The 26898-nt window shown below is 40.3% G+C and overlaps 1 protein-coding gene across 2 annotated transcripts in view; it reads left to right on the top strand.

Annotated features, from left to right (window-relative positions):
• Nucleotides 1-26898, top strand: part of COL4A5 (collagen type IV alpha 5 chain) — an 87896-nt gene that overhangs the window by 17246 nt on the left and 43752 nt on the right. For both annotated transcript variants that reach the window (XM_064518156.1, XM_064518157.1), the window contains exons 2-13: nt 7505-7564; nt 18624-18713; nt 20013-20057; nt 20758-20802; nt 20908-20970; nt 21632-21685; nt 22419-22445; nt 23729-23809; nt 24855-24917; nt 25550-25585; nt 25687-25728; nt 25852-25944. In XM_064518156.1, the coding sequence (XP_064374226.1) occupies nt 7505-7564; nt 18624-18713; nt 20013-20057; nt 20758-20802; nt 20908-20970; nt 21632-21685; nt 22419-22445; nt 23729-23809; nt 24855-24917; nt 25550-25585; nt 25687-25728; nt 25852-25944 (699 nt within the window). The remainder of the gene's footprint in view (nt 1-7504; nt 7565-18623; nt 18714-20012; nt 20058-20757; nt 20803-20907; nt 20971-21631; nt 21686-22418; nt 22446-23728; nt 23810-24854; nt 24918-25549; nt 25586-25686; nt 25729-25851; nt 25945-26898) is intronic.

Below are 26898 nucleotides of genomic sequence, written 5' to 3'. Positions count from 1 at the left end.
GCTGTGGGGAAAATTCCCTTCTCCTGGCTGTAAATGGTGAGCGGAAGGAAATGAGGAGACTGCGATTCAGCTCAGGAATACGCAGTTGCTACAGCCGTTCTGCAAGCTACAAAGCGGCTCTGATTGTCAGCAGTAGCCAGCTGCATGTTTGTGAGCTGTCTAATCTACATCTTGTAGCAGTTCCAGGAAATAACTTGCTTTTTCCCAAATACGTATTCTAGAGATGGACTCGGTCAATTGTGAAGTTCTATTTCCTTTTTCTGGATTAAAAGGCTTCAAAAATACAGAGTTGGTCTAGTCTAATGCTTTTTCATTTCTTCCTCCCTTCCTCTTTCTCTATAAAGAGCTGGGTGGGAGTGATGCACACTGTGCAAGAATTTGAGGGTCTGATGCACCTCTGGTTCTTTAGACCCTGGGCTTTGTGGCTTGATATGTCTCTTTCTATTCAGAGTGTAAGACTTGATGCAAGCGTCATTCAGCTTGCTCCTTTTGTTCTCCAAAGAAAGTAGTGTTGTTTAATTTTATTACCTGATTAGCTTGCTAACAAGAATAGCTAGTTGTGATGTTGGCAAGCACCAAAGGGAGAGACCTGAAGCCCTTGATAATGAGTGCAAAAATTTAGTATAAGGAAAGTGCTGTTCCCGTATTAGTTCTTCTGTAACACTTGGAAGGAAGGAAAAAATAAAGCCTAAAATATTAAGTCTGGTCTGCTGTGTATCCATCCTGAAGTTGAGATTATACCTTCAAATAACACTAGTTCATTGCCTGAGGAGCTGGTGCAGTTAAGCCTGCTGCAGGTAGTAAAATGACTCATAAGCACATCAGCTTTGCAGAAACCCTTCCATTACTCATATCCATAAAAAAGGGGCAAAAAAGGATATGGGCTAGAACTGAGTTTCAAATTCAGGAGCAGTTAGCGTATGTGTATGCTACATGGAAGCCCTCAAAGTTGAATTGCTTTTGGATGGTTTTGTGACTGTAGTTCTTCCTTTGACCACTCCTGTGAATGGGAATCTTACTAAAATCAGGCTAACAAAAGATTTAATCATATGCATTCAAGTAAATACTAGTGAGGCCATTAAAAAGAACTATGGGAACATGTAAATACAGGAGATAAACCCTCATTGCACAGTGTGACTTGAGTGCTTATTAATCACTTTTGTACCTCTTGCTGCTTACTCTCTCTGCTCACTTCTCACCAGCTATGGAATATTTCAGCTATGCTCCTGTGATCAGTGTGTTGCAGACTCTTTAAAATTTTGTCTAACTTCTCCCGGGCAGAATTTCGGTTTAGTAGATTTCTGTGCATCTCCTCCTTGCTGGAGGGTGCTTTTCTCACCTGCCATGGTAACTTACAGTGTAGTGGTATCAATAGCTGTCTGGTTCCCTTCAGGTCAGCATCTGTTTATAAGGCTGGCTTGTGCATGTTAATCCCAACAGATGTTATGCACTGAAGCTCAGTGGTCCTTTGCATCATGCATGGAGTCTTAATACATTACAAACCACACAACTGTTTAAAACTAGTGACTACACACGACCAGGTTTTGATTGCAACTTGACCTTTTGCTGCCACCAGAACTGAGCTGTCAAGAAAAACATGCAGTCTTTCAGTACAGACTGCATTACTAGATAGATAAGGTAGCTATGCCTTTGATAACCCCTCCTGTTTTTTAAAAACAGGAAATTCTGGATTCATAGTAAAGTAATTCATTAGGAGGATGTTAGAGTTAAATTGCTTAGTCTGTAAATGTCCAGGCTGTTTGTCTCCTCTGCTCGAATGGCTTGGTGATACCTGGACTGAATTCATTTGCAAGCAATTTGGGTCAGGTCAGACACTTTTTTGATGGTGAATTAGTAAGCTGACTTTGCAAAATAACTGCTTCTAAGAAGTTGTACCTCTTTTTTTGGTTATTAACTTATTTGTAAATCTCAAGTCCTGTCAATGACTTCCTTCCCTCCCCATCCCTTTAATCTTTCAGAGGGAAAGAATATTAGAACGTTGTTAAACTTCTATATGATTAAGTGCTAGTATAATATTTAAATACTAGTGCATGCTTTTATTTTTTGTGATGTTCCCCTACCTCTCACCCGGCAGCTAATTTCATTTAGTTTCCCTGTAGCTGTCTACACGTAATAATAAATCACTTCCAAAGTACAGTGACACTTCCTGTCTACATCTTTTAGTTTTGTGGCTATGTATTGCTTAAATTGTGCTGGGTTACTTTGAGTCTGACTGAATTTCATATAAAATCAGAGTAACTCATCTGAAGGTATTAACAAATCGTGTGCAACTTTTATTAACTTGCTCTTAGTGCTCAGCAAATGAGGTTCTCCTTTTTCCTCACACTCTTTATAAAAATAAAATAAAATAAAAAATCCCAAGTTGCTGTTCCCTCCAGGAAGAGTATTCATCTACCTGTCCTTACAAATATTTTTGGCTAATACTGTTGTGAATTGCAGCTCTTGGGGGTGGGGAGAGAATATGCTGAAATTCCCTTGTCATTTCACATCTCTGGGCCTGATGAGAAAGGAGGGGGAATGTGCCTAATACATGGGGCAGGTTTCTAACAAAAACAAACTTTGATAATCTTATTCTTTTTCACTGAGCTGACTGTAACAAACCTGTGGCCAAGAGTAGAAAGTGAGTGATTTGAAATGTGTAGTTTTTTTTCTCCCAACTGAAAAGCATACAAAATCCCCCATTCTACTGGTGGTATAAAACAATTTTCCTCAGTCTATGTAAGATGCAAAAGGCTGAGCCTGTTCTAGAAAAGTTATCCTTTGACCAGGAAAACCAATGCCATCCCTCCTTTTATATACTAATGAAAAGAACTTGCTCTCAACACAGTAGTTCAATAGGGTAGAAGCTGTCAGGAAAATCCAATGAAAGGATTAGCTAAACCCCAATAGATTAATTACAGCCCTTGATTGTGTCTTGCTATGCAAAAGTCACAGCAAAGGAAATGACAGTAATTGTAGGTGAGTTCACACTTATAGGTACATGGTGGGGTGGAAACAATACTGTAGGTGAGAAGCAAATCTAAGGCGTTTGATCACGTTCTTACAGTCTGCTCCTGCTTCTTGTGCATTTTCCTACAGTCCAAGACTAGAAGATCTTAATGAGTGTGGAGATTAAGTGACTGATTTTTTTATGATCGAGCCAAAACACACTGTTGCATCCAATATTTTTCAACATCTTTCTTGTCATGTATGGTCTGCAGTGTGTTTGTCCTAATGGCCAGAGCTAGGGATTGAACTGCTGCTGGTGAAGGCTTCTGGCTAGCTAGTGCAAGGTGGGCAATTTTGTTGTTGCGAGGGGGAGAAACGGAACAAATGCACCAAGTGTAACTTGGTGTTCCTCTGAGCTTTGAAGTCATTTAGTTTTCCAGGTCTGAAAACCCAGCAAGTCACTTAGTTTTCAGAACTACTGATGGTTCAACTGTTACCAAGTATGGCAAACTGATAGTAGACATTTAAATCTTGGTCTTAGTTTAGGTTTTCTATGCTTAAAAAGTTGTAGAGCCATTGTATTTGCTGTCTTTGCCTGACTGAGGTGTAGATAACTTACTGCTCATGTGCAGAAGAAATTCCAAGCATAGCTATGCATAGTATGGAGCTTGGATTTTCTTTTATGTTAATGTAAGATAAAGAAATAAACTTGTGATATCAGAAGTCTCTGGCCTGTGGCTGCTGAGTGGCTGACTAACTTGCACTGACTTGTTATGCAGTACATATTCTTCTGTAGCACAACTCTTATGCCTGCTTTCCCAAGTTAAAAATGGCCTTGAGACTACTGAAAGAGTCTAAACAAGAAGCAAGTTTTCATTTAGAATAGGTCATTAAGCTTTCTGGTGGTTGTTGACTGTTGTGTCAGCATGTTTGACTTGGTTTTTTACACTATGTGGCAATACGACCTGTGAGTGATAGGAACGATACTGATGTAGTCCCCATTCTCAGGCCTTTTTCCTCTTCAAAAATGTTTGGTTTTGAAAAACTTCATTTGGTGGGGATATGAGTTGATGCAGATAGGAAACAGACAATCTGCCAAATACTGGTTTTGTACAGGAAGGGTAAGTGACTGCTGAGGGAATACTTCTTGATAAGCTTGTGGGTGAATAGATCTTTCCAGGACTTGAGCCATAAATTACCACCACTTGATTGTAGTGGATATTTGAAGAGTTTTCTGACTGCAGAGTGCTCCTGGCTTCCCTTCACTTCTCTGTCTGGGAAAGACCATATTTCTTTCCTGGAAATAATGCATCTGAATTAGATATCCAAGAGTATATGTCAGATGTTCAGTGAGTACACCTGACTTCTCGAGACAGGTTAATTGGCCATGTTAAGAGTTTGCTCAAAGTGTAAGGATCTAGTCTGACTATATAAATGGCTTTGAAAGACTATCATTTTTTTAAGTGTGTTCTATGGTGGTAGCTATAGTGACAAATTAAAGCACTTGCTTTAAACTAAAAATAGGGAAACACTTTCTTTGAAAATATTATACATGAAGATTTAGAGCCATCTTAATAAAAACCTAGCTTTTAAACTGCAATACTGGGAAGGATGCACTCTTATCTTTTGGAGGCATATTCACTGTTATTGCCAGTGTATGTAGGAAAGCTGCTCCTTTGTCAGCTCTTTCAAGAACTGACTTGGATTTTGCCAACTGGCATCAAAATCAGTGAAAGCAAGTGTGTGATCCTAAGCCAGCTGACATAAAGGTCTCTCACTTCTCCCTTTGCTTCATTCTGGGCCACCATGGTTCGGGAGGCTGGAAGATGTGGAGTGTGGGGAGCAGCTCGGTCACCCAGGCTGCTTCAGTCTTGAGCAAAGAAGGCTTCAGGGGATGGGGAAAATCCTATGGCCGTCTTCCCCCACCTAGCTGTGAGGGTGTAGCAAAGATGGAGCCAGGCGCTCCTCATAGGACAAGAGCAATAGATAGAAGTTGCTACACAGGAGACTGAGATTTTTAGAAATGGGAAATATCACCCTGGCGGCAGTTAGGCAGTGGGACAGGGGCCTGAAGAGGATGTGGGATCTCCACCATTGGAGCTATTCCAAATGCTGTGGGGCAAGGCCCTGAGCATCCTGCTCTAAGGTGCCCTGCTTTGAGTGGTCCCTGCCAAAGTGAATTATTTCCTGCTTCCATGTTTGTGTGGTGGGGTTTTTTTGGCAGCCTTCATGCTGACAGGGTCATTGTTGCACAATGTTTAGCAAGTCTCTGGTTTTCTGCTGCTTTGCTATAGAGTTAGTGTCAAAGGGCAGAGACTCTTTTTATCATAATCTAAAAACTTTCCTTCTCAGTCTTGTGAATATTTTGTTTCCTTGTTTTGTGAAGGGGCAAGGTAATCCCATAATTATTTCCCTCCTCCATCTGCCTTTTCTCCCCATTCACCCCACCAGTTTTCTTGAAAACCCAGGAAACTTCCCTAAGAAACCACCTCTGAAAGATATGAGAAGGGTTAAATGAGTCTCCTCTTTTTCCTAGTGTAAATGAATCCTCCGTATGCTGCGTAGGATCTTGATTATGCTTCCATGGGTGCGCTTTTAGCATGTGAGTTTTGCCAGTGCAAAGCTTTTAGTTGGTCTTTTTGTACTGATTTTTTTTTTTCCTTTGCCTACTTGGAGTCAGCAAAGACTTTCCGGTCGATCCCACTGTGCTATCTTTGTAATAAGAAACCAGCACTGCTGCACAGTGAGATAGGTAACTTGCTATTTCTTTGTTTTGGGACTGTATTGCAAGGAAAGGGAATGTTGCATGTAACTATGGTTAATCCCTTTTAAATGAAGTTTTGTTAATGGAATTAATCCTAAAACTTTTTCTAAAGAAACTTGCTTTTTCTTTTAAATCTATTTTTAAAAGTAAAAAGGATCTTTGGCCCCCTGAAATTGAATTAATAGGGTTACTCTGGTTGAAAGAGGCTTCAGGAGGTCATCTAGTCCCACCCAGCTCCATGCAGGGTCAGCTATGAGGTTAGGCCATGTTACTTAGGGCTTCATCTAGTCTGGATTTGAAACCTAAAGTGGCAAGTAAGGATCACTTCACTTTGGGAATTGGCTCCATGCTGTTACTTCTGTTAATCAAGGATTTTGAGCCTTCATATATACATATATATATATATATCAAATCTAGCAGCTACTTACAAAAGCCAAATGGAGCATTTGGAGACATGTCCTAGTCCATCACCTAGCAGTATTGCCATACTTAAAGCTCACAATGCTTTTGGGGGGGGGGGGGGGGGTTCCTCTGCCTTTTGCTACAAGATGCTTTAGTTTATCCAGGGTTTGTGTAGCTCCAGGTGAATTAGGTTACTTGGGTATTTTCACTCTGAGGCTTGCTAATGTGTTTAGGCTAAGAGCCAGGGCATTCCCGATGCCAGGTAGGTGATGGGTCATGTCTCTAAATGCTGCTGTGATAATAAAGGCTAGAATGCAAGTGTGGGTGTACTTGAGATATGACACACCGGCTGGTGTCCCTGCCTGACTGCAACTTTCGCTGTACAGAGTGTTCTTGTAGATTACTTAAAGGCGGGAAAGACCACAAACCCTCAGCTTCTCCGCCTTCTGAAGCATGTGTGGTACTCTTCCTTAGTGTAATGCAAGGCCTGTCCTCAGAACAAGTCAAAAGTATTTCAGGTGGTGTATCTTCTAATGTTATTTGTCCTTTTTTAACTATAAAGGTGCTTGAAAATTGATTACTACATATGTGTGTACAGACATTCTTCTACAAAGTGTTTCACTTATTCCAGAAATAGCCCTTTTGTATGCATGCTAGTCTGCTCATCTTTCTGAAAGCAACATGGAAATCTAATGAGTATAAGGTGATGGGAGAAGGGAGAGATACTGAGCAGACATGGTACTGAAGAGTTACCTGATTTGGATTTTTCTGCTAGATCAAGTCTTCTTGTTTCCCTCCTCTGACCTCCAAAATTATCTGCCTGTCACTGCCCTTATGTTGCGGACTGTTCTAGCTGTTTTGTCATTCTTGGGGATGGAGCATGAATGCAGCTAGATGAAATCAGTTTTCAATAACTTTCCTCTGTAACTAGGCTGTGGAGGGAAGAATTAATTATGTAGTAAGTATCTTTCTAGTAACTGCATAAGTATGCTCTTCAGCTTTAGGCTTAGATAAACTCCTGTGCAAGACCTGACATCTACTGGTGGGAGCCGTAATTGGACTCTTCTCAAGGTGGAGGCATATGCCTAGAAGCCTGTTTTGTTGAAACTCTGGCCTCTTTAGCCAAAGTGATGTGTTGGATTGTGTTTAAGCATAGATGTAAAAATCTACGCAATGATCAGGGGAACTGTAACAAGTACAGGCACAAGTCTCTAAGTGATTGAACTTTCAGTAAATTGTAACTACTTTGTCATCTAGCCCTTATATGCGTGCTCAAACTTCTTAGGCTTAAGGTTTTAGACTAACTTTTGTAATAATATTGCAGACATGATATCGTCTTATGCTGATTTAAAAACGTGTAACTTTTTTTTTCTCCTTATGTCTTTAAAGGCTTGCCATGGATGTACATCTTTATCCAAGTGTGATTGCAGTGGAGTAAAAGGTGAAAAGGTAAATCTCTAATTTGTTAGTGGCAGACTAACACACCACCCAGCCATGTGCCAGACCTTGCATTCTAATGATAGCTATTTTTCTTGCTCGCCTTTTCTTTGACAATATTGTAGGCATGCTGCATTTATGTCACTTCGAGCATCAAAGAAAGCCATAGCCATGTTACAACATAACACTAAAGTGTTCAGGCAATGAATCAGACCAATGGGTCCATCTGATGGTGTACAGAATGGGTTTCTTATCATTGTTTTATCACGAATGGGGAATGATGGAACAAAATAACTCTTCCAGGTATGAGAATAGAAACAATAAAGAAACAAATTCTAGTGAAGTATAAATAATTCCTATTTACTGCTAAGGCCTGGCTATGCTAGCCTGTTACTGTGGTCAAGCTAAGGTGTGGATTTGTACAATTGTTGTTATTCTAGTAATACTTTAGTGGGAATTTAAAACCACAGGTTGCTTACCCCACCTTCCTTGCATTGTCTGCTCATAGGCAGTTAATGCAGTAGCTAATATACTCTAAACTTGCACTGTTCCTGCCTCATAACTTATATTTTTGTATACTAAGTTCATCCCTGTTGCTGTCTAGATGTTCACCTGGACTGTGGAGGTGATACACAGTTCAGTTCAGATACAGTTCTCCCAACAACCATGGCTGCCACCCAAGCAAGCATTCTGTTGATAGCTAAAAGTGTATTCTCTGATCAAGCAGACTAACAAAACCTGCATGGTTCATTCAGTGCAACAGGCTGTTTGGGCTGTCCAGCCAGTGTCCTGAGGCCAGAAGACTTGTATTGGAATCTCAAAGCTTTCCTGCTTCCATGCAGTTCTGACTTCCAGGCTTACTGCCCACATCCAGTATTTTTGTGCATTCCTCCATGTTTCTTATCAGTATTTCTTATGGCTATACAGATCTTAATAAAATCAAGAGGTGTAGAAACCACCTTCTTTAAAGGGAGCTATTTATCTTTTATCACACACGCTCTTCTTAGAACCAGATAATGCTTTTTCTTCAATTCCTTATATGGCAATAATGAATAACTGCCTTGTGCTTTTTCTGGTAATATTATATTTAATGCATGCTATGCATTTTCCTCTAGTAGCTCATAACCTTTTTATAGTCTCCAAACTTTAGACACTTTTTTCTTAAGAGCCCTTCAGAATTACTGCTCTTAACAGTTCTACTCTGTTACACTCCTGTTCTAAGTTAAACAAAATTATAGAATTTGAACTGTTGGTAGTGATGAAGATGCTGATCTTCTGGTGCATCTTTCTTCTGCCTTCCCCCTTTTCTCCCCTCCTCAGTATTTCAAGGGGGAGAGAGTGGACAACAGAAGTACTTGAAAGTACTGTGGCCAGAATTATTAAACCTGGGTAGCTGGTACTGCAAACAAGCAATTTCCTTTAAAGAAATGCCGAGCACCTGCTGTTCCCTCTAGTTACAATGGGATATAGATGCTCAACTTAGGGCCTGAATCAGGCCCGTACTTTCTCAAGTGAGGGAATCTAACTATAAATAAATTCTGATTAGATAGTTCCCATGTAACACTTCCATTCATCGCCCTGCAGACAGTTTGCTTGAGATATGGTGGAGACTTCTTAAAGATGTGAACTTAGTTTGATAAGCCTGTCATATCAAAGCACTTAACCTCTTTCAGCATGGTTCCAGGAAGGCATAGCTTGGACTTACTGTGGTTTTGGGCTTTTGGGTGCTCTAGATTTAATTTCTGACATGTTTCAAAGGTGGTTTTGAAGTTATATAAACAAGTGTAACCTCAAATGAACTGAAGTGATGTAAAATACTCAGTCACTATATGGGCATCATAATGTGCTGACACAGAGTTTTACTATTGGACATCTGCCTTGTTCAACCTCAGCCAATGTTCACAGTAATTCAAGGAGCCTCACCTACCATCCAGGTGTCTCCAAACAGATGAGCTCATTCCTTGGCATTTACTTGCATTAGTTCATTGTGTATGTTCCTAATTTACATACCTAGTGAAGAATGATATTCCCTTGTTATCAAAGTTCTCTGGGCTAGATTTGGTTAGCCAAAACTTAAACCTACTGGATACATTCCTGCAGGGTCTTCAAATGGAGGATGGCCAAACCAGATGAATCCTAGTCACAGAATTATTTCATGTTTACTTTGAAGACCCCTGAACTTTAGGCTTACGTTCCAAATATAATCATAACAGCTACAACTTTGGAGAATCTATCTGTATTTCTCGGTTGACCTTTTTCTGCAAAAGTTGCAGCTATTTTGTGAATTTGGTGAGCAAGTGGCTATTGCCTGGTTGGTGTGGATAAGGGGTGGGGGAGAATAAGTAGTACAGCTTTTGGCATTCTAAGTAAAATAGTTGTTCCTTTCTTCCCAGTGATCTACTTTTTTTTCTATGCAACTGTTGCGTGCAGGGACCATACCACTGTTAGTACATGCCACTCCTTCAGTGGCACTTAATGATATTGAAATACTCTTTCCTAGAGAAAGGCAACTACCTTGAGGCTGTTTTTTTGCTGTCAGAGGGGTTTCTTTGTCCAAATACAGTCAACCACTGAGGTGTTAGAGCCTCACTCAAGATCAAACTCTTAACTGGCATTATGTATTTTGGGGTTTGTTTCTGCTCCTCTGGACTGTCCTAGCTAATTGTTAAGGAGAATTACAGTCTCTCCTTGCTTCTGTTTCCACCCTCTGGCCTTTCCTGGGGCAAATTATAGCTAGTCCAGGGCAGGAGAGTGAGAGGCTTGGTAACCTTTTGTGAAGAGAAGGGATGGCAGCAGGGGAAAGCTCTGGTAAAAAAGCCTCATCTCTGACCAAACATTTCTATAATGATTCTGCATCTTCCCTGGAAAACTTTTAGAGGGCTACAGCCCTCAAAGTGTAGTAATTAACACACACACACACACACACACACACACACACACACACACACACACACACACACACACACACACACACACACACACACACACACACACCGCTTCACCTATGGTAGGACTGTTGCCTTGTCTGTGCTTTCTTGTATAGCCGTGAGCTCTTTGGGGAAGGGGTATTTGAGACTGTCACTTCTTAAACCAACAGGCAGATATAATGCAGATTTCCATCCTTAGAATGGAAGATTCACATTGAAATACAGGAACTGTGATTCCTCCTTCAGCAAGCTATACACGACATAATCCTGAAGCATGCCAGACTCTTTTGCCAGCCCTTCAGAAGCTTGCCGAGCACTGTAGTGGTATATTGTGTCAAGAGGCAATGAAAAGCAAAGTCTGTAGTTCTTAAATATGGTGCCTTGCCTGTGAAACTGGTTCGATCACACCTCCACTACATTATTTGCCCTATAATTATAAAGTCTCACTTATTTAGACCCATTGGCTTTTTCCCTAGTTCAGCTCTGGGCAGCCACAAGAGCTGTCTCAGTCACTGCCATCCATAGTGTTGTCTTCTGTAAGTGTGTGTGGGACTCCTTGTTTTTTGTCTGAGACTTGTTCTGGAATCTTGTATTCCTGCAAGACACTTAAAGCTGTCTTCAGATGATTAAGTTGATCTGTAGCAGTGTACCACTTACATATGCATTTGATGCAAGTTTCCAAACCTGGTATAATCTTTGACTTGGTCTTTGTGCAACTATTCTTTACTCTAGCTGAATGCAAGTTGCTGCTACAACAACAACAATCTTCAGGTTTTTGCAATGTATTTGACACTTGGCATTTCTGCTTCCTCCACCAGTTACCTCAGAACTGGGAGTCAAACTCTGCAGCTCCCCTTGCCCCACTGGTATATGAGCACCATTAGGCAAGGAGCTATTTAAATTTAATTCCCTCTTTGATTCTCCCCGGGGGAGTGGGACAACACAGCTGTAGACCTACTGGAAATTGGGAGTACAGAGCCTTGTGTGGTGTTAGGAAGACAGGAAAAGCAGTGTCAAATGCACTCAGCCAAGCCCTGTGCTTGTCTGCTCCACTGCATTTCACTTCTGGCATCTAGCTCCTGCATCCAAGTCACTGTCCACTTGCCTCAAGTCAACCGAAGTGCTGCTCTGTCTAGCAGAGCCTAGTGAGTCTACTCAAAAGTAGCTCTCTTCCTAAGCGTCTTAGCATTCCCTCAGGATATCCAGCTTCCAACAGATCAGGCAAAATAATACAAAGTGAATTGTAACAAATAAGAAAACTCTCTTGTCTTCCTTGGGCAACCACTGCTCTTATTTAACTGCCCACATGCTGTCAATGACTTTTGTTTAACTCTGCCTCTGCTGTGAGCCCCTGTAGCATCTCTAAGATGTATGTGTTGGAGGATCAAAGCACCATAAACTCTATGGAAAGCCTATAGTGCAATGGCTGACAAGTAAAAAGCTTTCTTAAGCCTGCCTTACTAAAACTAAATGTAAAAAATGGGTAGTATAAAATGCAATAATGTGTTTCAAATGGTATCATGAAGAAAGATGAACTTATTGGAGATGTTAATAAAAATTGATCATAGCTAATAGCTAGAGTGCTGTTCTTCACCCCCAAAAATAAATAAAAATTGTGCTCAGTGATGAAAAACACTGAAGTGAGTGCATACACTACATACTGCTGTATACAGCAACTTAAGTGAAGGAAAGAGAAATGCTTAGTTCCTTCTCACTTAAGGAACTCGATGATGGTTGGCACTTGTGGGATCAACCTGCTTCACTGCTTAAAATTAGTTCATAAATAAAAGCCAGCTAAAGCCCCCCCCCCCCCCCCAAAAAAAAAAAAAAAAAGCTCCTACCAGCAAGACTTATAGCTTATTGGGCTATTTTTACAACAGCTGAAAACAAGATCTAACACCTTGGGGACTAGGGGGGCATGCAGCCCAAGACTACTGTGGCTTTACTTTAAAGGGGTAGTACATGCTGCTGCCAAACTGCTTTCTCACCTCCCCTTACTTAGGTGTTCCCCTTTCTTCTCCAGTGCTTGTGTGACCATGTTCAGAGCTGTCAGTGAACTGACCTCACTAAAAATGGATTTCTGCAAACTAGGTTAATTCTCAGCCAAATCAGCACTGTGATTAAAAAATTGTTTTGCGGGATGAATATTTGTGTAGCTGGGATAGAAATGTGTGGCTTAGGTTAGGAGGGACCAGCTTTCTCTGCCGCACCTTAGATGCAGATCAGCCCAAATGAGTGGGAATACGTTATGCTGTTCTAGACGAGCGGGCCCATTGGGTTCTAGCCATTCAAATTAAGTTACACAAATCTGCTGGGAAGCGGCTCTTCAGTTGCTGCATGTGGTTACTTCATGGCCTTTTAAAGGAGAACTTTAGAAGAGGCTTGTTGATCACAGTATAAGGGATGCAACTCTGAAGACTCAGCTGGATTGTGGATTTCTAATATACTACCTTGCTATGGCCCCAGGGCACAGGATCTGGCAAGAAGAGCTTGTAATGCCTCAGCTCCAAAGGCATTTTGGATACCCTGCCTTTGTGTGCAGATACAAGAAATATGTAGCCCCTTACAATGGTTTTTATTTAAAAAAAAAAAAAAAAAAAAACTTAGGTAGCTGTGACATTTTTTGGACCTTTTGAATGTGTAATATTAAAGGAACCCTGAGTCTTGGGGGAAACTTCTCAGTAAAGTCCTTGGGGGGTCCCTGTTTCCTTCACTATTTCTCACAATAAAATTCTGTGCAGACAGGAGTCAAGATCAGCATTCTTTTTCCAGCAGTGACTACAGATTGCTAAGAAATAATTGAAAATTCTCAAATTTTAACTACTTTTTTGTGGAAAAAGTACATGGTTAGTGTCTATGCTTCGTAAGTGTTGGCCTGAGCTGCGGTAAAGTGGCTGTGTATTCTGAAAGGTTTCCTTATGGCCCTGGCAAATGGCTGGTTGTTGAAGCTGGGTTGTTACTGCTTTTCAAGGTTAAAGAGGTGCTCTTCTGAAGAAATGCCAGTGTATTTTGAAAATTATAGATTGTATTAGAGGGGATTTTTTTTTCTTAATTTTCTTGTACTTCAGTATTAAAATATACCTTTAACGCTACTTTTTGTGGTTGGCTGGTGTATTTGTTTTGAACTTGATCTGGATTAGATGCTATAGCTTTAATTCTGTTAAATTTGTCAGTATGCTTTAAGTTGAGGAAGAATTTCAGTTGGCTATTATTAGTATCTAAGGCAACTTGCTGTTATTTTTACCTTATCTGGAAAAGGGAAGAATAGTATGGCTGTGTTTGTCGCAGCACTTCCTCCTCCTGTACATCTTCTAGTAGCACTGAGGACATTCACCTGTGAATCTGCTTTTAAGTAGCCGCCCATAGTTGACTGTATTTAGCCCCTTGCTGATTTCATAGCAACAGCAGGAAACAAGTACATGCCTCTACTGCCAAATCCACAATGAGACATGGGATTTGGTAGCTTAAAAACTGAGGCAGGTATGGGTGATAACATTTTTTTAATGTTCTCTTGCCTTTAATCAGCGGAATTGTGTGAGCTAGGGCTCTTAGCCCATTGACCATCTTGCCAGTAAGAAATGTTACGTTAACTGACATGAATCCTTTCCATAAATGACAACTTCAGAGCATACCATATCAAGAAACTGCTGAGACCTTGCGTTTAGAGTCTCAAGCCTCTGCTCCCTACTGCAGGAAGATGGATTTAAAGCTAGGTTTACTTAGCACCTACAGAATTAACAAGGCAAGCAGGTTAAACACCTAGCTCCTATTTTATGTTCTTGTAAATCCTGCTCAGTACTTGCCTTTCTCTTTAGGTATCAAACTGCCACTGAAAAGTTGACCCATCTGCTTTATCATCATCTGTGCCTGATTACATGTATTTCATTCTCTCTTTAATGATAAAGAGGGACGGAGGTGACTTAAACAGTAACATCTGTCTCCTTCATGGCTGAAGAATAAGTTTTTATACCTTGGTGCTTTGGCATGTTGAAGTAGTGCTATCATGAATACTGTGCTAGAGCATGAAAATTATCAGGACCCAATACAGATAGATTGGAATATCATAGGTCCTCTGTTGTGAATACTTTGCCTTAGTAGCTAGGTTTCCTTGTTGTTCTCAGTATCAAGTTATCTTTCATTACGGTTTCTGGTGCTTGTAGTACCAAACCACCGTGGTTCAGATATTGTACTTTGACAGTTGTTGGACCATCCTAGTTTTTGCAAATGTTATGGCCAGATGCTTACATATGTTTAGGCAACAAAACACATTTATAAAAATCTGTTTCATATTTTTTCTTTCATGAACTGTCCAACTACTATTTGTCTGAATTTTTATCTTACTCTGGGGTTTTTTTGGTCTTTCTTCATGAGTGTACCACATCTGTGTAAATATCCCAGCTTCACTCCCTGTAATTTCTATTATAGATATCTAGGTTTCAGGAAGAAATTTCAGAAATGTAAATGACTTCTGTACGCTTTAAAATTGTCTCTATCCCTGGTTGCCTAAATACTTGTGAACTATTATTAGAGCAACTGGAACTATGCCAAGTTTTTTCATATCCCTTTTTAATTGGTTTAAAGCACAATTTTAGGGCATCTCCCATCTATTTTTTTCTTCCTATCCCCCAAGCAATAGTCATGTTCAAGCTCATAAGCTGACAGTTTTGCCACATCTGTGTAGCTGGTTGAGACCAATTACATGGGAACTACTCTGGATTTATCACTAAACTCATTCCCTACAGTAATGATGGCTTATAGTTGATTCCTCTTTATCCTGCTGTGGAAGGAATGCAGGACCCTGCCAGGGATACAGTTGGGGATCTCTGTTGAGCTAAACCTTCCCTATTTAGGTTCTTTTCAGTAACTTCTAGTCTGAAATAAAAAGCATCTAGACACCCTCAGTACTCCTTTCTGTGTAGGAGAAGCTGGCTGGTGAGACTGTGAATCATTGTATGTACAAGAAAATATATTACCTGCTGCCTGTGGACTCCAGTCTCACCCCAACAATATAACGTCCTTTTTTTGGCATTGACTTTTGGCAGCAAATTTTTTAAATGTCCCTTTTGCACTTTCAGTGTGTGCTTCTGCGTTTGCAAGGCAGCTGGCAGTTTCTCTTGGCAAATTCAGTCTTTGTAGCATCTGAACCTGGATGAAAACAGTATAGTAAATGCAAGGTGTGCAATAGGAAAGTATGAAGTAAGAAGCTATGTCTGAAAACTAACGTCATTTATGGAGTGCTCGTACGTAATACTGAAGTAGAAGACAATAAAAGAATTCCCTCTGACGTCGTCTCTATTCCAGAGTGCTTAATCAGGTTAGTTACTTCCCCTTCCTCCCATCTCTTTCTCCAACCCATTTTTTGATCAAAAACAGTGATTATAGCAGTAATAACTATTTCCTCTGTAATTAATATGATAGAGTTCCTTCAAGAAGTACCTGGTGTAATCCCTTAGCTATTCCACTCCTGGGGGTAACTTGCTGGCAAATGCCACAAGAGTTGCTTTGGCAACAGTTTCTTCATGCAAGGCTCACACCTATTGCAAGGTGGGCTTGGAAAACACTCATTCATAGTTTCAATAGTACATTTTTTCAGTAGCATCCTCTGCTTCCTGTATTTCTTGTTTAACTCTTTGGCTTGACATATTTCCTGCTTTCACTTTGAAAGTTTTTGGTTCCCCAGTTCTGACTGCCTAGAATGGAGATCGTGAAGTAATCGCATTTTAGAGACATCCTGTAGACTAGCAAGTACCTGGCACATCTGAATTCTCTCTTGTGTGCAAGCACGTTTCCTTGGTGTGCAAACACAATTCTTGCCAGAGCTTGCTCCAAAATCTGGCTCTGTCTAATGTTTTCCTTATTGGGCGCTCCCGAATTCCTCATTCTCTCTCCTTCAGGGACACACTAACTCTTTCATATCCTGCCATGAGATAATAACACTCCTCCAGTCTTGCTTTTTGGATGAGGTAGCACACCAGCTGTACAGCTCCATGCAAAAGTAGAGCCTGGCACCTTGTGTGCAAGAAGACAGCCTGGATGCTGACTGTCAAGCTCAAGCTAGCCTCAATTTATGATGCAATTTCAGCATTTTCACAGAGGAGAAAAGATGTCTATCCTGTACAGGAGAGCCGGATGTGACCTACAGTGAAAGAGGAGTATGTTTATATTTTAATTATTAGAAAACCAGTTTTAGCAGAATTGTTAATGAGCTGTCCATTCCTACCCAAGGAATCCTCCTGAATCTGCCTGTATATGCCTCAGTACAGCTTAGTCTTTTCCCTGTAAGATCACAGCTCATATTTGTGCAGAGCCTTTGACACCTCAGTGTTTTCCTCATTTTTTTTCAAGGAAGCAGTACAGCAAGTACCAGAAGAGCCATGAAAAAAAGCCCTACTCTGTTACTTTGTTGTGAATATTTTTCTGAGATCTTTGTGTATCTCTGAGATCTTTGTGAGCTTTGTGTATCTCCGCTTTGTTTCTGATAAGCAGCTCTACGCCACACGTGCTGACTTCAGGTACTCAGCATGGCAGCAGTGTTAGGTCTCATTCTTAAACCCTACTTCTCTCACAGTACTACTTTGTTAGGTGCTCTGTATTCCACTGCAAGGTACAGAAAATTGGAAATTGCATACAAAACATTGAAGAGAAACCAAGCTTTAATGTTGTCTTCTGCGTGTTGTTCTTAAGGCTGTGGATGCTTCTATCTGCTTGCAACATTCAGTCTTCAATTTGCTGCTGTTGCTGCATTCCTGAAGATGAGATTCCTGGTTCAGTTCCTTTCCCTAACCAAGGAGATCTGGGCAGGACCTCCCAATTCCCTACTGAATGCCTTAGCTGATAGACTGCTATCTAATATAGATGGGAGTTACTACTCCTGTTCTTGCTGCAGCTGTTCAAGAAAATAATAATTCAAGATTAATTACTTCAAAGACAATATACAAAAGCCTGTACAGCTCTAATCTAGTGATACAGGTACTTGTTGCGATAGAAGAATACTGCGCCCAGGCCTCTGTTTCTTGGGCACTTCCTGCAGTTTGCATGATACAGTAATTGAGGTAAACATACAGAAGTTGTCCTGCAAATAGGAACCAAACTATCTGTAGAGCAAGCAGGAGAAAGCAAAGTACTGAACAACCAGCTGTGCCATGAGCATTGTTCTAGGTACTGACTGAGGTAGCAGAGCTGTAGGAAATGATCGGTTTATGCAGTTGAAAAGTGTACTGTAACATATGTTCAAAAGGTATGTACAAAAAGGTATATTAATTCTTGTTCTGCCTAACTTCTCTATGCTGATTGAAACCGTAATATTTAGGGATTTGTGTGACTCTATGATATATGAGGAATAAAAGTATATGTATTTTATGAATTTGCAGCTATGAATATTCCAAAACTACAGAAAAGCATATTGTTAATTTATGCTAACAAGTGACAGGGTGGCATATAATGATGTATGGTAAAGGTGTATTTGTTGCACTAGTCATGGACATTTAGCAAAATATGGTTGCTGCAACTGAGGGCCATTGCTTACAATTTAAGCAGAAGGTGATGGATGAAGGGGAACATTATTTCTTTGCTGTCCTGCATCTGTCTCGCTTGTTTTAGTTTACAAGAGCTTTGGGCTGGAACCATTTTTCTTTGTACAGTGTTTAGCCTACAGTGCATGACCAGGATCTCAAGCACTTTTGTTTTATAAATAACGATCTTGTAACTGCGAAATGATGATAAGCAGCAATCACAGTATAGAAGCAATCTACACCCTTCTGAGACTTTCTGCAAGTGTTGCAGCAGAGGTGAGTTTTTGGGAGAGACTTGGTAAGTGACAAAGGTACATTTTTATAGGAAGAAGGGAGAGAGCGGTGCATTTGAGCAGCACAGGAAAAACAGACTGATGACTTATTTTGATAAATAGGTGACTTAAATACTGGATAAACATCCTATGAAACCTGTTTAAGTGGTGCAATTAAAGGCAATGCATGTGCATGTTGTTCAGGAACTTCCAGATATAGGCAGGCAAGATGTTTAATCACAGTGAGTCTATTATTTGTCTGTATGACAACTTCCTATAGAAAACCAGAGAGAAGTAGTATTGTGTTTTCTGAATTTATCTTAAATAACTCATGATTTTATTTCCCCTATTCTTTTTGTAGGGCGAAAGGGGATTCCCAGGCTTGGAAGGGCAGCCAGGTTTGCCTGGGTTTCCAGGACCAGAAGGACCTCCTGGTCCAAGAGGCGCAAAGGTAAGTCACAGTTCACTTATACAGCATGGAAATGCTAAGTACTGTTAGCTTGCTCATAGTGCTGATCCCAAATCATTCCAGAATTCCTGATTATCGTTGGCTTAACAGTCAAAATCTTGGGAGGTTAGGATATGGCATAGTTTTTTTGTTTGTTTGTTTTGAACAGTCAACTGTAGCAAAAATATTGATCAGAGTTTCCTATTCCTCACCTATATATACGCTTGCAAATACTGCATGTCCACTTCTGTCTTTTCACAAGGTACTGCAGATTAGGCCCGGAGAACAGGTTTGGCAAGGTGCTGTAACGTAGTTATGTACTAATGCACCCTGTTGCTTAGCTGACTGGTAAGAGTGGGGTTTGGCCATCAGCCCGCAGGGGTCCCACCGCGTGGGCACCACTCTGCACCTGGGGGCATTCGGGGCAGGTTTTGGGTGGGGCAACGTGGATGAAGGACACATTGAACAAGGCAGAAAGACAACTTCAGGGAAAGCAAGGAGCATTCCTCAGGGATTCAGTTTATTTTCGTTTGCTTTTAAATTATATCATTATGCTCAGATGGTGTAATATGGAGTATAGAATGCCGAAAAGCCTTCCTCTGAATGTTTGCATGTGTATTTAATGTGCACATGCTTAGCCATGATCTGCCTATTTCTTTTGCAAAAGCCCATAATACAAGCTAACAGAAATGCATCATAAAGGAGGAAAGAAAGTAATAGTTGGGTGATTGCAAAAAATGAAGGGCTATACTAAGAGAGAAAATTAGTTGGGTATAACAAGAGTGCAAGAAAAAAGGGGGCTTGTACTAGAAACTTTGTTATATTTCTACTTCCTAAATGCATTTTTTTTCCAGATAGTTTACTACAAAACCTCTGCATTGTCATAGTACACAACAGTAATGCTACAATTTATTCACATTTAATCTTGCATTTTGTTTTGCCCACAAGAGGTCACTATAGTATATTAGATGAAAGGAGCAAGCAAAAGGTATCAGCTTACAAGCAGGTTTAAATATGCTTTGATTTAAAAACTATTTCCCCTGAGTTGTGGTTTATCAGCTGTAAAAATGCCTTTCAATTCCAGCTTAACAACAAGGCCCAAAATAAAGTTATTTCGAACCCTTTTGCTCAGAAAATGACAAATAACATAACCTTTTAACCATGTTACTATCAACATTTAAAGGAAATTTTATCATGTTTTTTTTTAACTTTGATAGAAAGGCTGACTGCCAGTTTGAATGTGTTCATTGTGTTCATACGTTTAATCTCTCCCTCTCTTTTTGTTTGTTTGTTTTTTTTAAGGGTGATGATGGACTTCCAGGGCCTGTTGGACCCAAAGGAATCAGAGTAAGCATTTGTGCAGTTTTAGGGTGATGTACTGGGATTAGGGATAAAGATTGGCAGGCATTGAGTGGGTCCTTCTCACAGAAATTGTGATTTATGGGGAAAAAAAATTGGACTTAAATCTGAAGAGAATTTTCCCAGTCAGATGGATCTCTTGTATTGCTTTTCATAAACTCCTTAGAAAGCGTAGTCCCGATACTCATTTAATCCATTTTGCTATACAGGACCTGAACAAGCTCCAGTAACTTTGCTTCAGTTTATTACGAAGTATATGCAATATATCTAGAGTTGGCATGGCAGAGGTTGATTTATCTGGAAATGCTTTAGGTCTTGTACCTTTGCATTTTCTTTTTGTCAAACCCCTCAGCTGCTCGCAATTCATGTGGCTCTGGCTTCAGTGGAACACAACCATTTTTCTGCACCATGAGTATTCATTTCTTTTCTCTATGTATCTGTGTGTTACAATCACTATAGTTGTTCTGCGTTGTCTTCTCTGTGTTTTTGCAAATGTTTCCCTGAAAGATGTGTAAGAACCTGGATGTCTGTTTCAGTATGGGATTCTTTCTTAAGAGTGATTCTGGTGTTCCTGTTTGCCTTTACTCACATATGCACAGTGGGTTACATTTAGTAAATCATGAATATTCCTTCTGTACATCCGTTCACACCATCCTGTTTAAAACATATGTGATTATTTCCCTTTTAGGGACCTCCAGGACTTCCAGGATTTCCAGGCACACCAGGACTTCCTGTGAGTAGGAATGGGCTGTGTAGATAGAATCTGGTCCATTTTCTCTTTCTAGCCCAGGAGAGCATCCTGTGAGCTAACTGTACTTTCCTCTTTTCCACTTTAAAGGGATTACCAGGGCAGGATGGGCCACCAGGACCTCAGGGTATCCCAGGATGCAATGGAACAAAGGTAGAATCCCTTTACAATTCATAACAGTGCAACAATAATACGATAACAAACTCTTGTTTTCCTGACTGTAGCCAATGGGAATAATTTATTGTGTGCAGTACTTGCTGTTACTGAGTAGTACAGGTGATTCTGAGATGATCCACACTTACATCCACATCTGGGAGGAGAGGTCATGATCTGGTACTTAAAGCTCAAGTTATTGGTGAGAAATAGCCAGAACCAGACATTTACAGTCTGCAACCATCATAGTTAACTTTATTACTTTATTCTAATCATCCTTAATTTTATAGCTGACAAACTGAGAGAGGAGTATATCATAACCAGATCATATGCTGCATCTGATCTTTGCAGTAGTCTTGCTACCAAGCAACACTTATCAAACAGTGGGACATTTTTATTTATTTATATATTTATCTATTTATTTTATATTAGTTATTAATTTCTAGTAGCATTTTATTGAAAATAGTGATTTAGTATTCTTGTTGTAAGGATACAGTTTCATTCCAACGTGTTACTTCACTTTATAATCCTTCCTTATTGGAGGTTGATCTTCTATAGCACTACATGTGTTTTTCCTCTCTGTACCATAGTAGTCAACATTTGTTTACCTGTCTGTTATATTTTGTTTTGGTTTTGGCTAATCGTCTTTTTCATCCTTAAGGGAGAGCGTGGATTCCCAGGCAGTCCAGGTTTCCCTGGTTTACAAGGGCCTCCTGTAAGTAAAAGACCTCCAGATCGGCTTCCTGTAGTCCACAGAAAAACTTCTACTTAGATCTGTGAAGGATCAGATAAATATCTGCCTCTTTTTGCAGTTGCTCTTTTAATAAATAGGACTATCAAGTTTTTACAGTTAGAAAGTAATCGAAATATTTTAGATGTCCAATAAGAGAGTGAGATTTTCTGCTACATGCTACAGCAAAGCTAACAAAAAGCTGTTGGAATTCTCACACTGCTGGAATGCTGTGCCACCTGTAAGAAATAATACAAATACATGCATATATGTCAGAGAAGAAAGATCTTGATACTGTCATCTGGTGCACCTAAAGAGTGTTACTGACGATTAGCGGTGCAGAAAGAAGAGACAGTGTGTAGGGTTTTATCCTCACAAGATCAAAGAATGTACAGCAAAGGAACTGTCAGAACTTAAGTACCAACACAAAGAACACTGAAGGAATGCAGTAGAGAGAATAATAGGAGGCATACAAAGAAACAAATTGCCAGCAAATGGAAATGTAGTCCTCCTTATACTTGCTGAAAGTACTTCTCAAAAACTTTTTCCATTTGATTCTGAAGATCACAATTTTATTTTCTCCTGTTTTTCCCCCTTTTTAGGTTTCTTTCGTTAATGCTTGTCTCATGCTGTAGATCTGATCAATGGTTTGAAAATAATGTACCAATCATTTATTTATATTGATCTTTCTTTTATTTTTTGTTTCTTTTAAACAAAGGGACCCCCTGGTCTGCCAGGTATGAAGGTAAGTGTTCTGTGCTCTCACATCTAAGTACTAACCAGGTATGGATATTCAGTGTGATCTGACATAAGTAACCTGCTTGCTTTTGTGCAAGACCACGTACATCCATTGGAATCTGGAGTGAATTTCTGCAGAAAACTTACTGTTTCTAGGCCATTCCAGTGCAACTACCTGGAAATTCTGCAGTAGCTTTACCCAATTTGGCTGAGTAGTTCCGGGAGTAGCAAACTGTTTTCTGAAGCTGGTTCCCTTGGGAGTATGAGGGCCACTGTGCCTAAATGCACCAGTTTATATATTCTGTGAGGCATCAAGTTAGCAAAATGCCTGCAAATGCTTAAATGCACCCATAATATATATGTGCATGCCAAGGAATGCTAAAGACTGACCAATGATAACTTAAAATATCCAGGGGAAGGAGTACTGCAGCATCCTATGTTCCTTTTGGAAACATGCTTCCGACTTTATAGATTAGTATGTAATCTCTTAGTGTAAATAATCTCATAATCTTATTTTAGACTTTAGGGTTTAACCCTTTAAGTTTTAATTAAGTTTTTTCCTGTATCCTTGACCTATTTGACCATGGGCCAAAACATCAATTTCAGTTCAAGTCTATTAAAAAGGAAGTTTGACCCACAGAGTTATTCCCATAAAATCCTGAGAGGACAGCATAATACATTGATGATGGGAAATGATGACTTTTTAGATGAATTGTTTTTCTCAGCCTCTTTTCTTCCCATTCATTTTAAAGATACTAAAATGCAAGCTGATCAGGACAAGTATTTCAGATTTTGAAAACAAAGGTCTTCCTTGAAATGAGTAGGAAATTCTACTTCAGTATAGATCATGAAGCACAACCATTATAATTGCATACTCTGCATTAATCTCATGAGGCTGGACATTGCAAAAGGCTGAATGAGTCTTTTTTTCTGTCATGTCCTATCAGTTGCTTTCACACGCAACTAGAATGTCCCTTTCTTTTGTAGAAACATTTGTATTTCAATCCCTTAATCTTTTGGAATTCAAGTCCATGCTGATACATTTGTAAAGATAAAAAGAAAGCTTTTAATAGGTGGTAGTGGGTTTTAGCCATTTAATTCTCTAAATATGCAAGGATCTCTGTTAAAAAGAGGTATTTCTTGGAGAATGCGGTACCTATATGAGAAAACTGCTGGAGTATATCATAAGTCTGAGTCTCTCAGAGCTGTAAGAGCCACTGTTTGTGTCCTTTGAAGTCAGAAAGAGTTATAGAATGTGCTACTAATTGAAGTTAGCTGCCTTTCTTCTAGGGTGAACCAGGTGAAATAATTACATCCTTGCTGCCAGGACAGAAGGGCGACCCAGGATTTCCAGGTCTTCCAGGGATACCTGTGAGTTGTCTAAATTACTATTAGACTGTGTTCTGCCAAAAAAACTAAAATGAAGAATATTTGGATTACAGCACAGTTGGAACATTTGGTACTATGGGATACCTATGTTTACATGAAGGAGCAGGGATCAGACTTAATGTACCTCTAGTTTATGATTTTTGGAGAAAGTAAGTACAGCTGTATTGCTCTTGATAGGATGACCCACAGAGGCCAGAAAGGTCCTGTGTGCAGGAAAGTGGTGTCCAGCAGACAGCTGTAATCACAGTTACTGGCTTGCTTCTCTGTTTCCCCTTCCTGCCCTCCTTCAGGCATCCTCTGTACCACTTCTAGAATTCCCTCACCTTCCCAACCCTGAGGTAAAGCAAGTAACATCTGCCTTTCTGGGCTGTATCCGCTATTTTGGATGATAAAAAGAGAGAGTAATGTCTCAGCTGTTCTCCTCATCTTGCATCTCCTGGACAGAGTTGCTGTCCTCCCAGCAGGCTTCTGTGAAAACAGCTAGTGACTGCAGGCCCTGTGCTTCCCCACTGAGCCATTCATTGCTTTAGTGGAAGAACAAGGGGAGCAGAAAATGAGTCTATCGGTCTGGACTGGACAGAAGCCAGAGACTCCCATTTCCTGGTACAGAGGCGCAAGCCCCAGGCTATTTGGACCAGACTGAGCCCGTTAGCATTTCTGTTCCTCTGATCTGTGCTTCCCTGTTGTCTGGTTCTGGCTGGGAGGAATTACAAATACATTGTGGTGGTGTTCTCTCTGTGTGCATGAAGAGAAAGGAAACAGCAAAAGTAGTTCAAAACAAACAAAAAAACCATTCCCGTATTCAAGCCAAAGAGATGTAGTAGTGTTGAGAGCGATACAGTCCTGGCACAGCATACACTCCTTTAGGTCCTTTCTTAAGAACAGATGGGTAGGTTAGTGGTCACTTCCTTTGATTTGGCTTGTATGGGATGCCAGCTGTTGTTTTCTTGACTGCGAGGGTCTTGCATTTGCCCTACTGGTTTTTCCACACAGGTGCCTCTGACAGCCTCCTCCACTTTCTCAACAGGGCCCCCCCGGCTCCGTGGGTATACCAGGTCCAACTGGCCCTCCAGGGCCCCCAGGTTTAACTGTAAGTTTCTTTAACCAATTACCTATAAACTGTAGGCAGTTACGAAACTAAGCAATTACTACTTCGTTTCATGTCCGCAGAAGCAGGTCAGCAAAGGGCAGAGCTCTTGATAGTCAAGCCTTGGGATGAAGGTAGTAGCTACCATGTATTCAGGTGACCTGGAGCTGCTACTCTGCATGTTTAGAAGTGATATGTTTAAAACATTCAGCCTGTCCTCAGAGCTCTTTTTGCTTTAGATCAGACTGCATCTTTGCGCTGGCTCCTTATTTGTGTTTCCACCAAGTAAAGTGGAATACCGTTGCCTCTATTGCTTGTGAATCCTCAGGGACAAGACGTAGCATGTTTAGATCTAGGTGTTTAATTCATGAATGTTTAGTACCTGAATGTTTCATTTCACGTGACTCTCTCACTTAAAGCAAGAGCTAGTTTCTTACATATTCGTAAAGTTTAGAGGATCATGAGGAAGAGCTCTTGGAGGATGGCAGAAATGCCTTGTCAACACGGGTATAACGCGGACCTAGCCAAACTAGCAATGTTGTCCTCTTTTCAAAGGGGGCATGCAAAGTGTGTGGCTATCCCTAAGTAGAAGTGCTATGAACAAGTGACTTTTTTGTTTTGTTTTGTTTTAATAGGGACCTCCTGGTCCACCAGGGCTGCCAGGACCTAAGGTATTTCTTTTCCCCTTATTGATGATGGTGGTTGGTTTTGCTTTGTTTTTCGTTCTGTTGATTTGTGGCTTCTAAGTGCTGATGACTTTTACTTTTTGCAGGGTAATATGGGTTTGAATTTCCAAGGACCCAAAGGTGAAAAAGTGAGTAGGTGATCATGATGATACTTTTGATTATTAATTTCAAAATGCTTATGCATGTTATTTTGCTTCATGTCATTTTATTTTGCATTGGCTGTAATAAACTGCCGTCTTCTTGCACACTAGGGTGAACAGGGTCTTCAGGGACCTCCAGGGCCACCAGGACAAATTGGAGAACAGAAGAGACCAAATGACATTGAATTTCAGAAAGGAGATCAGGTGAGTGGGAGATTACGTCCATCTGCAGCAGCATTTTATTTTGGCAGGGGCTGTGGCAATTCTGCCGCCCTTCATCTTGATCAAAACCATTTGTTACCCTCCCTTTCGTAAGAATGTTAGGTCCCACTAAAGCATATCCTGGAGCTGTACACTCATGCACATTAGCAATGTGAGTCATCCTAGGAAGGTCTCAGTCTCCAGTTTTGTCTCTTTTTACTGGTTAATAAGACAGAAGGTAAAGAAGAATACTGTGTGTCTTCATAGTTCTAAGAAAACATGAGGAGAAATTTTGACCACACTATAATGAAGGAAAAATTCAGCTGGCTTTATTAGGGAGAAAGTAATTTGCTTCTGTCATCAAGGATCTCTGAAGGACTAATGCTGACACATAGTCTGAGTACATTGCCCTTGACCAACATTTATAATGATTTCAAGGTTTAAAGATCTATTTATATTTCAACATTTATATTGTGTACTTGGTGGTACATAGTCAGTAAAGAATTTCAAGATTTCACTTGTTTTTTATGAGATATGCACATGATCTCTGATGACTGAAAAATCAAGCATATTGATGAGCTTGTAGAAGTCTGGGAGGCCTCTAAGAAAAAACAGAAACTCTACACAAAGCTTTTGTGGATTCAGCAGCCTGTGACTTTCTCTTTAAACTAATAGTGAGGAGATTTAACAACTTGTACAGAGGTGTAACAAGACAAAATAGAAACCCTAACTATTTCACATGGTGAGCCAGTAACGCTTTTCTGAAGAGTAGGCTACTGATCCTGATATCCTCAGTCCTCACAACTTCAGCAACTACCAGCAACTTAATGACTGTTACCCCTGTAATTTCAGCTGGATCTGGTATTTCTTCCTTCCTTCCTTCCTTCTTTTTATTATTGTATAGCAGCTGCAGACCACCAAACCAGCTGCTGCAGTGCACGCAGGAGGCAGTTGTGT

Source organism: Dromaius novaehollandiae, chromosome 11 (genome assembly GCF_036370855.1).
Source record: "Dromaius novaehollandiae isolate bDroNov1 chromosome 11, bDroNov1.hap1, whole genome shotgun sequence".
NCBI classification, from domain to species: Eukaryota; Metazoa; Chordata; class Aves; order Casuariiformes; family Dromaiidae; genus Dromaius; species Dromaius novaehollandiae.
Note: the sequence above shows the minus strand (reverse complement) of the source record. Positions and strands in the feature narration are given on the sequence as shown.